Source organism: Wyeomyia smithii, chromosome 1 (assembly GCF_029784165.1).
Source record: "Wyeomyia smithii strain HCP4-BCI-WySm-NY-G18 chromosome 1, ASM2978416v1, whole genome shotgun sequence".
In the NCBI taxonomy this organism is placed as follows: domain Eukaryota; kingdom Metazoa; phylum Arthropoda; class Insecta; order Diptera; family Culicidae; genus Wyeomyia; species Wyeomyia smithii.
The window spans coordinates 167,138,506-167,153,328 of NC_073694.1; the positions used below are offsets into that span (position 1 = coordinate 167,138,506).

The following is a 14,823-nucleotide window of genomic DNA, read 5'->3' on the forward strand; positions in this document are numbered from 1 at the left end:
GGTTTTGGTACACAAATATCTTGGTGTCTGGTTCGACTCTAAAGGCACCTGGGGTTGTCACGTGAGGTATCTGATGAAAAAATCTCAACAAAGAGTGAATTTTCTTCGTACAATAACCGGACAATGGTTGGGAGCCCATCCAGGAGACCTTATAAGGCTTTACCAAACAACGATATTGTCTGTTATTGAATACGGGTGTTTCTGCTTCCGCTCCGCAGCAAACACACATTTGATCAAACTGGAGCGAATACAATATCGTTGTTTGCGTATCGCCTTAGGTTGCATGCAGTCGACCCATACGATGAGTTTGGAGGTTTTAGCTGGAGTACTACCATTGGGAAACCGCTTCTGGAGCCTGTCTTCTCGTATTCTAATCAAATGTGTGGTCTTGAACCGTCCCGTGATTGAAAATTTTGAAAGGTTAATCGAACTTAATTCTCAAACCCGTTTTATGACATTGTATTTCAATCACATGTCCCAAAATATTAACCCTTCTTCGAATATTCCAAATCGTGTCGACTTATCAAATACTTCTGATTCTACTGTGTTTTTCGATACATCCATGATAGAAGAAACTCGTGGAATCCCGGATCATTTACGCGTGCAGCAGATCCCTAAAATTTTTTCCAATAAATATCGAAACATCAACTGCGACAATATGTACTACACTGACGGATCACTTCTTGATGGGTCCACTGGCTTCGGTATCTTCAATAACAATTTAACCGTCTCCCATAAGCTCGATAATCCTTCTTCTGTTTACGTCGCAGAATTAGCTGCAATTCAGTACACCCTAGGGATTATCGAAAAAATGCCCACGGACCATTATTTCATCTTTACGGACAGTCTCAGTTCCATTGAGGCTCTCCGATCGATGAAAGATGTTAAGCACTCTCCGTATTTCCTGGGGAAAATACGGGAACATCTGAGTGCTTTATCCGAAAAATCTACTCAGATTACCTTAGCGTGGGTCCCTTCTCACTGCTCGATACCGGGTAATGAGAAAGCGGACTCTTTGGCTAAGGTGGGCGCAACAAACGGTGATATTTATGAAAGACCAATTGCCTTTAATGAATTTTTCGCACTTGTACGTCAGAATACGATCATCAGTTGGCAAAATGCTTGGACCAGAGGGGAATTGGGAAGGTGGTTACATTCCATAATCCCCAAAGTATCGACGAACCCGTGGTTCAAGGGGTTGGATGTAGGTCGGGATTTCATTTGCGTGATGTCCCGGCTTATGTCCAATCACTATAGATTTGACGCGCTCCTCCGTCGTGTTGGGCTCGGGGAAAGTGGTATCTGTGCCTGTGGTGAAGGTTATCACGACATAGAGCATGTGGTTTGGTCATGCCCTGTACACCGTGACGCCAGGTCTAAATTAATAGCTTCCCTGCAGGCCGAGGGTAGACAGCCGGCTGTTCCTGTTCGTGATGTCTTGGCGAGCCGTGACCTATCCTACATGTCCCTTATATACGTTTTCCTGAAATCCATCCACGCCCCAGTCTAGTCCCGTTCCCCTCCGTCTACACCCAACAAAACGACAAGAACACGTTTGAACCTTAAGCACAAAACCAGCAACCAGACCCCGCACAATAGAACCAGGACCCAAGGACTACGAGCCTCTGTCCCAACTCACGACATCGTGGCTCAGCAGAACGAATCCATACATGCCATTCGACGATTATCAGACGACCATTGAACAACAAAACACTGATTGGAAATCCCATGCTAGTTTTAAGTTAGACTTAATTTCAGCTCGTAGTCGGCAGCGAGGATAAAAAATTTGCTTTAGTTTTTAAGTCATCAGATATAATTGGCGCCGTTAAACATTAAATTGTATTTGTGCCGTGTCAAATAAATGTTATGTGAAGAAAAAAAAATTAACGAACAAAATGAATAGTAAGGGTCCTAAATGTGATCCTTGCCGAACTCCAGATGTTACCTTCACTGGATCAAAGAGATGGCCTTTGAAACGGACAAATTGTGTTCTGTTCGTCAAATAAGATTCAATCCATTTCACGAGTTGGTTATCTAGTCCAATGCGTTTTAGTTTGAAAATCAGTAATGTTATATCGACTCTATCGAAAGCTTTACTATAATCGGTATATAATGTTTCAACGTAGTTACCTCTATCCATTGCAGCGAGTGTGAAATTAACGAATTCTAATAGATTAGTAGCTGTGGACCTTCCTTTGAAAAAACCATGTTGGTTGATTGTAATACTATTTTTCACCTGTTCGAAAATTCGTTTATTAACGATTGATTCAAATAGTTTCGGAATACAAGAGATGATTGCTATGCCGCGATAATTTTTTATATCAGAGCGTTTACCTGACTTAAAGATCGGGATGAGAAATGATTTTTTCCACATGGAAGGAAATTCACCTGTTTTGATTGAAAGATTGAAAAGCCAAAACAGTGGTTTTACAAAAGAAGAAGCAAATGTTTTAAGCATAGATGGTGGAATTCCATCTGGCCCAGCACCCTTAGTTGCATCTAGGGATTCTAATGATGTTAATATTTCTTGAACAGTTATATTTTGAACTGATACACTATTGGTACATTCAGGTAAATGCGTGAAGTAGTTAAAATCTCTATTTTCATCCGGGTTTTTGTAAACGGTCTGGAAAAATTTCGCAAATTGGTTGCAAATAAGCTGAGACTCGGTACTTTCGTTACCTTCAAAATGCATGCGTGATGGAAAATTATTAGTTTTCATTTTTTCCTTTTCAAAACGGTAAAACTGCTTTGGATCAGATTTGATATTACTTTCTACCCTAGAGTTATAATTCTAAGCTAATGAGATTTCTGCATCTAGTTCGCTGCATATGTTCTTGTATCGTTCCAGATTGGTCTCACATTTATGGTGTTTGTACATTTTATGGGCTTTCTGTTTTTTGTTTTTCAAGTTTTTGACCTGTTGCGTGTACCATACGGGATCTTTGAAACAAAAGTTAGTGCGTTTTTTCGTCCTAGGAACTGTATCATTTATAATTTCGTATAATAGAGAGAGAAACGTATTCGCGGCTTTTTCAATATCCTCTTTGCCTCGCAAAAGTGATTGCCAGTCGACTACACTTAGTTTACGGTCGATTTCTGTTATATTAGCTTTTTTAAAGTCATACACATACTCAAATTCACTATCATTGGGACGTGATCTAATGCTATCTATGTTCAATGAATACTCAATGGCTGTATGAAATTTCTCATTTTTCCATAGAGGATCAACGGCTTTATCTACGCTAAAATCTTCAGTGCAGTTTGTGAACAAGAGATCCTAAAAACAGTTCAGTTCATTTCGTATTGCGTTTACTTGATATAATCCTAACTGACTGGTCGTGTCGAAAATTTGCTGTAGTGCCTCGTTATCTCCTACTAAAGGAAGCAACAGTGATTCGTTATCGCAGTCCTTGATGAAGTCTGCATCTTTTTGATTGAAAACGCCGTATATATGAATTTTAATTTCCCTTGCGCGTTGCAGGGATTGAATCCTCTGGTTGAACATGTGTCTACTATAAGAATTAAGGTCTTCGGAAGCCGCTTGTTTCGGTACGCCGAATTCTTCATGTACCTCGAAGAAAAATTTCCTGAGCTCCTCCGCAGCTACTGGTAGTCCCTCTGATGCCAAAGTAATTTGTATGCTGGTTTTCGTCATACCGTCGTAGCAAACCGTTGGGTCTTTGTCATGCATGTACGCAAGGTAAAGACGTACAAGGTGCATAATTTTTGGATCTCGTAAACGCGCCTTCAGAAAACGCCCGTCTCCAACAGCTGATTGTTGTGTTAGGTTGACAACAGGAGGCCGCATGGGATCGAGCGACCACGATGTTGGGTGCGATTCTAATGTTGCTTTCGAAGTAGTGTTCTCATTTGGTGGCGATTCAATATTATGTTGGTTCTGGTTGTCTGAACGGTAAGGGTTTATGGTTTCACCCTTCCGGAAGTTGATGAAATTTGGAACTGCGAGGCCTGCTATAGGGTGGTCAATAGTTGATGGTGGTCTGGCAAATTTAACTTTGGCGGTTGCCAGTAATTGTTTATCCGATCCATTGACACGGATCTGGTCGTTTTGGTAAGTGTGTGTGAACTTGTGGTTGTTGTTGATATAGTTACTATTCGTTGTCTTGTTACTGTTGCTGTTGCTGTTGGTGGTATGGTTTCGATTGTTGTTGAAGTTTTTCGATTCAATATATTGTCGCCTCCTGCGTTTCCTGTTTCGTCTAGATTTTTCGGCAGCCTTTTCTTGGAGCCTACGAGTCCGTTGTCTAGCATCATAATCCGACCAGTCTGGCATCCAGCGCCATTTATTGCCCAAAAATCGCCATCCTGGCGAAGAATGGTCCGTTATGGGCTTCGTAGCTTTATTGTTAGCTGCCAAAGTTTGATTTAATTCTTCATGCAGTGACTTGTGTTGTTGTGATGCGCTAGTTTGATTAATTTGGAGACTGGTAATAGCTCCAGAGACAAATTTTACCTCGTCGAGAATTACACGAAGAGCAGAATCAGCATTAAACTGCGCTGAACCGGTTTCAATTGTAGCGAGTAGTTTGTTGATTGACCCTGTCGTTGAGTTTGTAGCTGCTGCTGCTGCTGCTGTCGCTGCTGACTTAGCCATCGCTTCAACAGCTGCTGAGGTGTCCGAATGTGTATCAAGAAGTGTGGACATTTTGTTTTTTATTTCTGCGGCACTGGCTTTGTTGCTGCTCGCGGCGTTGGTGATGGTAAGTTTAATTTCATTCAGGCTTTTTTCAATATGCTCCAGCAAGTTATCATGAGTCGCGCTGAGATTTTTATAATTTGAAAGCAGCTTATGGTTTACTTCAAGCGTCTTTCCGATATTTTCTGAGATGAGATGTCAGAGCCTTAAGATTTAGGTCGGTCACGAACTTTTCCTGGCAGTCCTGACATAGCGGCAGCATAAAAGTCCGCAGGATTTCCTCGTGGTTTCTTTGTGCACCTATGCACGCAGCATGAAATGTTCGGTTACAGATTACGTGACAACGCCAGAGGTAGCGATTGTCACCTTGCGCACAGTTTACGATACCGCACTTCATTGCACTCGCGACGTTAACAAATGACCGTATCAAGTAAAAACAAATAAACTACTTTTGAATGCTTGCGCGCGTTCCACACGTCGTCGGTTGGATGAAAAAAAAAAAATGTTGAGGTACAAAAAAAAGTTAAGTAGTAAAAAAAATGTATATATATACTATAGTGCAGCACGCGCGTCCGAACTCGACGACGGTCCGTAAGGTAGTTCACAACCTATGTCGTCACGTTCTGAAATCTGCGTGTTTCCCGGTGTTGCCAATGAACACGTGGTTAGATTAAGAATCGCTCCATCTGTCTCCGAAGACGCCACCGCTGTAACAAAATATAAAGTAATTTGATTATAACAATGTTTAGTTTATTATTTTTCTATGCAAATGTACGCTCATTTAAACCCCACCACTCAACACCACCTGATGCACCATGTGTGTATATACAGGTTGTAAAATTATAGACACCACTCTTTCCGTACCTGTTTCAAATCATACTGAATACATATTACGAATGAACACCAATGCCAATAAGGGGTTTTTGTGTTCAAATTTTATACTTACTATCGTCGGTATTTTTTTCACACGTGTCATCATGATGGATTTCAGAAGACTTTGCGATGTTGGCTAATCGTGCAAATGGAAATTCTGGAAATTTCCGTGGTGATGCAAATTCCTCTGGAGATGCCACTGTAGAGAAATTAAAAATAAATCATAGTTACCTGTAAACGCAACGAATAAAATGCATTTTCGGCATTACGTTTTTTAAAACTTCTTTTTTTCTCCCTTTTTTAGGTTGCTCCTCTGCGGATGATAATTCGCTATATAAGTAAGCAATATCACGTTTTTTTGTTATTCTACGCTTATCCATTTTCCTGGTTATCTGAAACTTAAATTTAAAAAAAATGTATTTAGTCACGGGAATTTCTTGTTGGGCAGAGAGGTTATGTATAGGTAAAACAAAATTAACATTACATTCTTCTAATTAGCTCAGACGGCTTTATAGATTAGGAATTTGTCAACAGTCATCGAACAGTTTTCTTGCCTCAAAGGAAAAATTGAATCGGAACGTCATGTATACGATTACCTTCATGAAATGTCGATTTGGAACGAAAAATCTGATTTATGGTTGACGAAATATTGATGATGCTTTGTTGAACCGTAACGAAGATACATACTTACTCAAAATGATAAATCACAGATGTTTTAAAGTTTTTGAAAAAACTCACTGCGTAGCGATCCACGGTTTACTTAAAAAATCAGCTAACGAAAGTGAAATCTGACCACCGAAACTGGAACTACCAGAACACAAATTAATTTGGAATAGTGATGGGAAAGTTATCGAAATTTATCGTTAATATCGATAATTGCGTCATATTGATAATATCTTTAAATTTTAGCGCTAACGATAATTATCGATAAGTCGCAGGCGGCAGTTCATGTGGCACAAATCATGCGAATTATTTCTTGCACTTGCAAAATATCAAATAGCAGTTATCCAAAATAGCCAATTATCATTCCTAATTCTCTACTGGCCGAATAGACTCTGGTAAAATTCACAAGTGAACAGACATTATTCTTGCTTTTTCGACTTTGCACTCCCAGCAGACAGAGCCGGATTTACGATTGTGGGGGCCCGGGGCCCAGTTTACAGTGGGGGCCTCGAAATAAAACAAAACCTGATACCTGATACCTGATCGTGCGGCGCTGAAAGAGGTGACGAAAAGCTGCGGCGATCGAATTGCGTCAGAAGATGGCTGAAACGCAACAGTAGGCCGAAACGTCACGCAAAGTAAGAAATGTTTTGTAATTGTTCACCGAAAAATATCAATTAATACGATACATATGAAGTAACGGTGATTATACCAACAAATATAAAACAAAACCTTTTTTTTATCGTACGAGTTAAATCGTATTGAAAAGTTACCAAAAATTTGTTAGAGTTTTTTTGTTCAGAGAACTTATTAATTAAATAATCAACATTCAACTCTTTCAGAATATCGTACTCTCAACTTAAAAATGCTAAATTTGACAGCCTTTCATTTTTCATAGTCGTACGCAACCTATTTCCAATCATCTTCATCTTCATCTTCGAAAAAGACCTTTCTCCAGTTACGTTCGAGATCATTATGCCTTGTTTAGACTACGCCGCATATTTCCTGATATCGCCAGATGATATTGGATATCACTTCGGGTGTTCACTCTACAGTCAGATGATATGGTTTGACATTTACTTCGGTAATTGAAAAGAGAAGAAAACAAAAACAGGTCAAGGCAAAAACAAGACAACAAGAGCAATGTAATTAGGATAGAGATTTCAGCTAGTTGGCTCGCACCAATGTGAACTCTCATAAGCAATTGTCAAAATGTGCGGGATGACAAGAGTAAAAATATTTCCTTCCTTCTATTTCGCATGCAGAGCGAATTTCGAAATTTGTAGGGTTGCGTCAAATGTCTGTTGGTCGTGTTGCCAACTGCTGCAAATCTGGTTTTTATTGGTTTTCGAACATGATATCGATTGTATGGAATATCAGGTGATATGGATATGACATGGTGATATGGCCTCGACAGAACGAATGGCCCGATTTCGGGTAATAAGGAGTGTAGTGTGAACGGGGTATTAGGCTCAAATAAATCCTCAAATAAAATGATTTTTGAAGGCACTAAAGAGTTTTTGATTTTTTTCTTCTGTAATCTTCTTTTTCTAGCTCCACTTTGATATACACGCGGGGTTTTGTGGCGATCGCACATTTTGAACAAATGTAATAATAAATTCGGTGCTTGCTTACTGTTTACAGCCAAACCTGAAATTCGGAAAATTTTTCTTGATATCTAAAAAAATCCTACAGCAATTTGAAAAAATTGCAATCCACAGGCAAAAATTTGCACACGATTTGAGAGAGACTGCGCAAAAATAAGGCGCAAATATAAGCAATAATCTACAGAAACTAGGAAAAAACTACACACATCTGCAGGTCAATAAAATTTGCACACGGACAAGTAAGCTTATTTAGAGCGGGGGCCTAGTGTGGATGGTAACGTCTCCGCCAACCACGCTCGACGCCTGGATTCGAATCCCACCGCCGACATAGGTGTCGATGGTTGTGAGGTGGCGTGATCTACTCACAACCAACCCAACTGGTCTAGATTCAATCCTAGCCGACACCGGGAGATTTTCTGAGGCGAAAAATCTCTGGGATCACGCCTTCCATCGCATGAGGAAGTAAAGCCGTTGGCGCCGGTCCGTTGATAAACGGGTCGTGAGTTAGGGTCCTGGGTGTGGAGTCGCCTCCCTGGGCGTCGGTGATTGGCCACAACAGTGGCGGAACTAGACCGACGGAAAATAAGCGAGAATAAAAAAAAAAAAGTAAGCTTATTTTTCTTTGGAATCAACAGCAATGCATTAAAAAAACTTCTGGATTATTTTCTTCCTTTGCTTTACCTCCCATGCGTGCTGTGTAATGTGTGTCATTCCAAGAGAATCGAAGGTGAACTCTTATGGATGTAGTTGTGACGCTCGCGGAAAAATAACACTGAAGGAAAGTTTCAGATTGGAATGGTCTGTTTAAATTTTCTTGCTGTAAATTAAACTTTTGATTGAATCTCATTATTGATAGCGAAAAGAACTTTTTCTCGTTTTGTGGGGGCCCCAAAAATGTGGGGGCCCGGGGCCCGGGCCCCCTGGGCCCCCCCTTAAATCCGGCTCTGCCAGCAGAAATTATCGATAATATCGATAAGAGATTGCAAACTATCGATGTTATCGTTAACGATTTTGCTCGATATTTCCTATCATTAATTTGGAGATGGCAGCAGAGCTGCCAGATTGAAGCATTACAAAATTGTATTGACAAAAAAGCGGAGGTAACCAACGAAAATTCTGTACATATAATCTGCAATCTGAATGATTTTATAAAAAAGAAATGTGTATAAATCTTCACGATTTGTTAAAAATCTGTATTATTCTGTTCGAATTTTCAAAGAGTTTCTAAAAATCCTAATGAAAATCTATATAAATCTTTATTATACAGATACACACAATACTTCTGTATCACATCTGTAAAGAGCAGTGCTGATAAAAGTCATTTTCCCCAGCAAAATTCTTCGAAAATTACAGCCAATCATTTTCAATTTTCGCTTCCAATGATCACAGCACTCTTTAAGATACACTAGATTTTCGTCCTAGTAACGTGCTGTTATACTCAGATGAAATAGATCGCGTGCATCGTTCACGGTTACGGAATGAAATTTGACGAAAAATCCAACCAAATGATCTTCACTTCAAAGCGAAAAAGAAAAACAAACAGTCCACTCAACCAAAATGAACCTCACCGAAACACTTTTTCACTGACACTGACCGATGCCTTGACAATCTTCGTTAACTGATAAACTGATTTTGTTGTCTTGCTTCCATCGCATGAAATATATTGAGGTGTTTTGACAGTTCACTTCCATGCAAAAAGCGGGAAGGGAGAACTCTGAAAGGATTGTAAAAAAATAACGTTTATGAATGCTTTTTTTCACTTTCACTCAAGAGTGTCAACAAATATCAACCCTGGTAAAGAGATATTTACGTGAGAGTGTATGAGTGCGAATCTGAGGAAAACAGAGACAAATCTTTGCTAATTTTTTTCGATAGCATTCCTCTCCATGAACCGAATGTAAACTATAATGTAAACCGCTTAGGTCAACTATCGTAAATGAAGCGTAAACAGTTGTAAACATTTTAAGTTTGCATTTTGCTTATAGATTAAACAAGGCCGAAGGTAAAACTCAAAGAAAAAATCGTAACCTGAGCCAAACATAGAAAACTTTACACGTGTGTTAACGCGTGTGCTGGTGTGTACAGTTTTAAATGTCGCTTATCTCTATCCAGCTTTCCACGAGCGGTAATGGCGGACAGTGCACGCAGCCCATTTTGACGTTTTCTGTAGGTCGGGTATTTTTCAATCGTAGTAACTGAGTGAAAAACATGTAATTCTTTTAAGCGTAAGGCATATCTGCCGCAGAACGCGAACTTAAGATGAGCGCCGCAATAATTTATTGTGTTTTTTTGTCGAACAGATTTTTCTAAACAAATCTGGAAGCTCTGTTCTGAACATAGTTGGGATCAAGCCCCTGTCAACCCTATCCTCCTCTACACGTTCGACAGTAGCCAATCCAATATCTCGTCTGCGAAATTGGTCCAATTCGAAATAGTGCCAATTTGCACCGAATCTCTTTAGCCTCACTTTTCTAACAGATAGTGGTAGCTTTATTTACGTTTTGGAATTTTTGGATGCTAACAGATAGTGGTAGCTTTATTTACGTTTTGGAATTTTTGCTTTATTCTGGTGGAGCCAATCGTGTGAGTAATGGAAATGCTGCTCAATTTATAATTGTTCTTAGTGTACTGTCACCTCTCACACAACATTTGAAGAGCATGTTGATTACAATTGAAATGATCTTCTATAGGTTAGAACAAAGCTGCATCGCCCGAAGGTAAATAAAGTTACCAGTGTCTGTCAAACTCAAATGCGTGACGTCACCGTGCGATGGTCTATGTGAGAGTTTACCTGTTCATTTGATTGAGACTAAAACTTGGCTGCTCAGCAGTGGGTTGGTTTGGATTGTTCGGAATCCATTTTGTCAAAGTCAAACGAAAACGTATACGTTCAAGGTTCAAGCTTTTAAAACGTGATCGTCTAGTTGATTGTATCACAGATAACAGACATCCAAGCTAGAACAAAAAACTCCAGAAATCGTGTGTAAGATTTCAAATTCTTACTCGTTTGGAATGCTAACGACATCTTCCTGCAACTTGCGACTTTAACCACTTTAGTGATGGCAGCGCTGGTTTACGGTCAAAGCTGCCAGACGCATGAAAATTCTTACAGATTATACAGTCGCTGCTTATGCAACGATATAACATAGATTTTGTGAGGTTTATGTATTTATTTTTTTCGAACCAACACTAAAACAAACAAATTTATCGCAAATATACAGAGGGATTGAATAAAGAAGTCGATAATGCACACATTACGACTGCTCAAAATTTCTACATTTAAAAACGGCAACCATTATCATTGCGATAATATCGATAAAAGCTGGAAAACTATCGATTTTATCGAACCATTGACCACTAAGTGTTCTTAGCGCCACCATACTGCGTATTGCGACATGCTAAAAAACCGTTGCGTCTTTTTACACATGAAGCAAAGTTAGCTTGGATATCTAATATCTGTGATTGTATTTATCGCGTTTTTATCGAATAAATTTTTTTCTGAATAAATGCTTTTGAGATCTACTCAACAACAGCTGTCAATCGTCGATAGTTGTAACTATTTTTAGTCTAGCTGTATCTACACGTCGTAAGTTTTTTATTTATTTCATTTATATGTACGCAATAAATAATATCTATTCAAATTTATTTTAGTGGCGAGATGCGGAAGAAAATTCGTTACGAAGCTACGCTACGAAAAAACTTCACACCACATGCCTCTGTTGAAGCAGCCAATAATAGCTGCGTTTTCAATAGTTGTGAGCGATCTGACCTTCGCCCGAAGGAAGAAAAATCGACAGCAGCTATTTCGTTACTTCATGAAAATCATTTCGTTTGTACAAGTAATGAGAACTTCAGCGAAGACCAAATTGCCAGGGAGAATCGGATCGTCACGAAACTTCAAGAAAAAGTATCTGTTTTGTCGGAACAACTTGGAGATTGGGTGCGATCTGAAAATATTACTTTGAAGGTAATTAATCCTCTACTGCACATTCTCCGGAGCCATGGGCATGAGTCAGAATTACCTGCTGATCATCGAACGCTTCTTAAAACTCCGAAGGAAGCTTGCAGATCTATACGAATAAAAAACGGAGGCGCCTATATACATTTTGGAGTTAGAGATTCAATTCAATGAGCGTTGGAAGTGTATTTCGTGTATACCTTTGCATCAAATAACAAATCACATACATGAACAAAGGAAACAACAGTGTAAAGTTAAGAAAAACTAAATTATCCTTATGCAATTAAGAAAAACTCAAAAATTAAGGCTTTTTGCTTTGAAAGATTCAAAATATCAATTTGTAAAAAAAAAAAACAATTGTTGCTTGACAAATGATAGTTCGATAATCCTAGTCGAGAATATTTATTCACATAACAATTCATACTATTTTGATGGCAAAAGAATCGTAGCATGTGAACCCCTGTTCACAGAACCCTTCGATTCGACAAACTTGAACATAATTGAATTTTACGAAAGTCAATTAGAGAAGGTATATGGTATAAATCAATAATATTAGAAAAAAATGTATGTGTCTGCCTGTGACCGGGGAAAAGTACGTTATATTTCCACTGATTCATCACTTATTAAACAATGATTTGTAATAAATTGATTTGTCACAAATGATGTTTTGTTTTCACTGATACTAACACAATAAATTTTAAACTGTTTCGAACTATCACTAAATCAAGACTAAACCTCTTATAAAGCAAAAGTTAAGCGTCACCTAACTGTCATCTTTATTTTTGATTCTACCAGGAATATCAAATAAAGCGTTTGACTTGATCGAAACTACGATCCGTAGGAATCAAGAATAGGGGTGTATGGTACGGTAACAAATGTTCTTCGACAGCATTAATTGTTTTCATTATATTTACTATACATTGACCCTCCCAGCTGGTCTCAAAGTACATTGCTGGCCTAACAAGCCAGTTGTCGTATGTTCGAATCTCCAACACTCCAACTCTAACCAACATTGCAGTGTTACTATCAATTTAGGTAAATGTTACGTTACAATTTGATAACCTTGAAATGTGCACTATTAATAACAATCGTAACGTAACAATTACATTACCAAAAGGATATTTTGTTACATTACAAGTAAAGTATTTTTGTTACATTGTATATACGTTAAATACTGTTACATAACAATGTTACCATTATTTTATGTAACTGTTCTGTTGTAACTTTCATAACTTTGTAACGTTACAATGTTACCTCTGTGTGACAGTAGCCGTTTTTATGATTAAGACCTTAATTTGAGCTTTCAAGAACGTTTTCAGCTTGTTATTTTGCCTCATCCTCCGACCAACTTTTCGTGCTATTTCACGCTTTATTTGGGATAGTTTTCTTGTTATTGCTTTTTTGGCATTGCTACTCGTTGTTTATTTTATCTTATCTTATTATCCTATCGGCGAGCTCAAGCTTAATTTGGGGTCATTTTCTAATAAGCGGTCTCGGCTAGTATTAACTCAATTCGAATTTATTTTGGTTGAAGGTGAGAAGAGAACCTTTGGAAGTATTTTCAGTGATTTCAATCTTAGCTACTTTGTATGGCCAATCCCAAGCGGTGACTTTATTTGGAATTTGTTCATTCGCAGAAAGGATAAAACGTTTCAAGTGATTTTAAGCTCAATGTAGGAGCATTTCTTTTTCCTTCGAACTTCAAAAGTGCTTTCGGCGACTTGGGACTTAATATCAGGGAATGTTTTTCGCCGAAACAATTGGAGATCGATATACTAAAGATGCTACTGGAAAAAACAAAGCAAAGTTATCAAGTAGAAAAACATACAGACAATATATGATAAAACAGTGAAACAAATCTCATATTTCAATAGAAACTTTGAATTTGTGAACAACATTTGTTTTTAATTTTTTTCGATTTGAATATATATATTACATTTTGTAAACTTCTACTACCAAAACGTCCTATTAAACATGAAATATTTCGTTACAGTTTCCGCACACAAACAATCTCCGCGAATTCCAACTGTCGGTTCACCCTATTTCTGTCATTGTTGTGGCAGGTGGCCGCACCACAGTTTCGGTTTCATCGTCACAAAAAAGAAACATAACTGCCGGAACCGAATCAAACTTCCTCTCTGGATGCAGTAAATATAAATATGTTGGCAGGGGTTAGGGTAACGTGTATCTTCTGTAAGCACCAGCGACCAATTCCCAAAGCTCAGGAGTCTTTGCAGAGGATCCTTCTTAGAATCCTTTGCCTGGACTGTGGCTGATTGTTCGACGAATGTCCCTCTTCAGACGTAGATCCTCACTGCTGTCGTTATCCAGACCGCTGGGATCGTACAGAATGGTCATCGTGTCCGACTCATCCGCCAACTGCTGCCGTAGATCCTTATTGCGGTTAGCCATCGCATTCGCTATCCGAACGTCACAGGGTGACTTTAGCATTCGTTGAATCAACAGTCTGCTAAAAGGAACTAAACTGATCATCATCATGCCTTTGGTGCAACTTGTCACGCATACTTATCATTAGGCTTTTCTAAAGCGGCGTTGAAGTGTGGCACTAAAACATGGTTGGTAGCGGAAGGCTCACCTGATGATCGCTTTCCATTGGTCCAGCCGCGAGAATATTGGAACGTTTGTGCGTCAGTGAAAATCACAAGCAGTGAAACGATCAGTGAGGCCATACAAGCATGCTTCATTTTTGACTCACTTCTTCACCACCAATATTCGGAATAACGTCTATCGCACAGTCACTCACTTTTGCTTGGGAATGTTAGCTTCAACCGGTTGCTTCTTCGACTATGATTGGAAGTTCCATCGGTATCCGGTTTATATATCAGCACGTATTGAGAAACTAAGTTACACCGCCTCCTTGTCTCCTTGCGCTCTGTGAAAAACAGTATAGGTATCCGAAAAACCACGTCCTGCCGCACCAAGTGATTTGAAAACAATAAACATCTTCTCATTTCAACCCATTCCAAAATCACCAACACCTCTCTTCTCCTTCAGCATCAAAGTCAATCAATTAAATTGAATCAAAGTTGAAATTATGAAAA

The 14,823-nt window shown here is 38.9% G+C and overlaps 2 protein-coding genes across 3 annotated transcripts; both read right to left on the reverse strand.

Annotated features, from left to right (window-relative positions):
• Positions 1-1,419: 1,419 nt before the first annotated feature.
• On the reverse strand, positions 1,420-6,361 carry LOC129716544 (uncharacterized). The gene is made up of 4 exons (XM_055666372.1): positions 6,225-6,361; positions 5,803-5,931; positions 5,607-5,732; positions 1,420-5,367 (listed from the first exon to the last, which is right to left on the reverse strand). Exon 4 carries the CDS (start codon positions 4,667-4,669, stop codon positions 3,281-3,283), a length of 1,389 nt encoding a protein of 462 aa, XP_055522347.1. The 5' UTR covers positions 4,670-5,367; positions 5,607-5,732; positions 5,803-5,931; positions 6,225-6,361; the 3' UTR covers positions 1,420-3,280.
• Positions 6,362-13,639: 7,278 nt separating this feature from the next.
• On the reverse strand, positions 13,640-14,577 carry LOC129716551 (pro-corazonin-like). 2 transcript variants are annotated; one of them, XM_055666382.1, is made up of 2 exons: positions 14,288-14,577; positions 13,640-14,228 (listed from the first exon to the last, which is right to left on the reverse strand). In XM_055666382.1, exons 1-2 carry the CDS (start codon positions 14,464-14,466, stop codon positions 14,009-14,011), a joined length of 399 nt encoding a protein of 132 aa, XP_055522357.1. In that variant the 5' UTR covers positions 14,467-14,577; the 3' UTR covers positions 13,640-14,008. The 2 variants fall into 2 exon arrangements, with proteins under 2 accessions (XP_055522357.1, XP_055522356.1); XM_055666381.1 differs by having other exon boundaries at positions 13,640-14,231.
• Between the last annotated feature and the right edge of the window lie 246 nt (positions 14,578-14,823).

Excerpts from the sequence above, each read along its gene's own strand:
- LOC129716544 (XM_055666372.1), bottom strand. The coding sequence starts at position 4,669 with ATGTCCACACTTCTTGATACACATTCGGACACCTCAGCAGCTGTTGAA.
- LOC129716551 (XM_055666381.1), bottom strand. The coding sequence starts at position 14,466 with ATGAAGCATGCTTGTATGGCCTCACTGATCGTTTCACTGCTTGTGATT. Across the intron at positions 14,232-14,287 it reads TTAGAAAAGCCTAATGATAA|CAGACTGTTGATTCAACGAA; the intron begins GTATGCGTGACA and ends AGTTCCTTTTAG.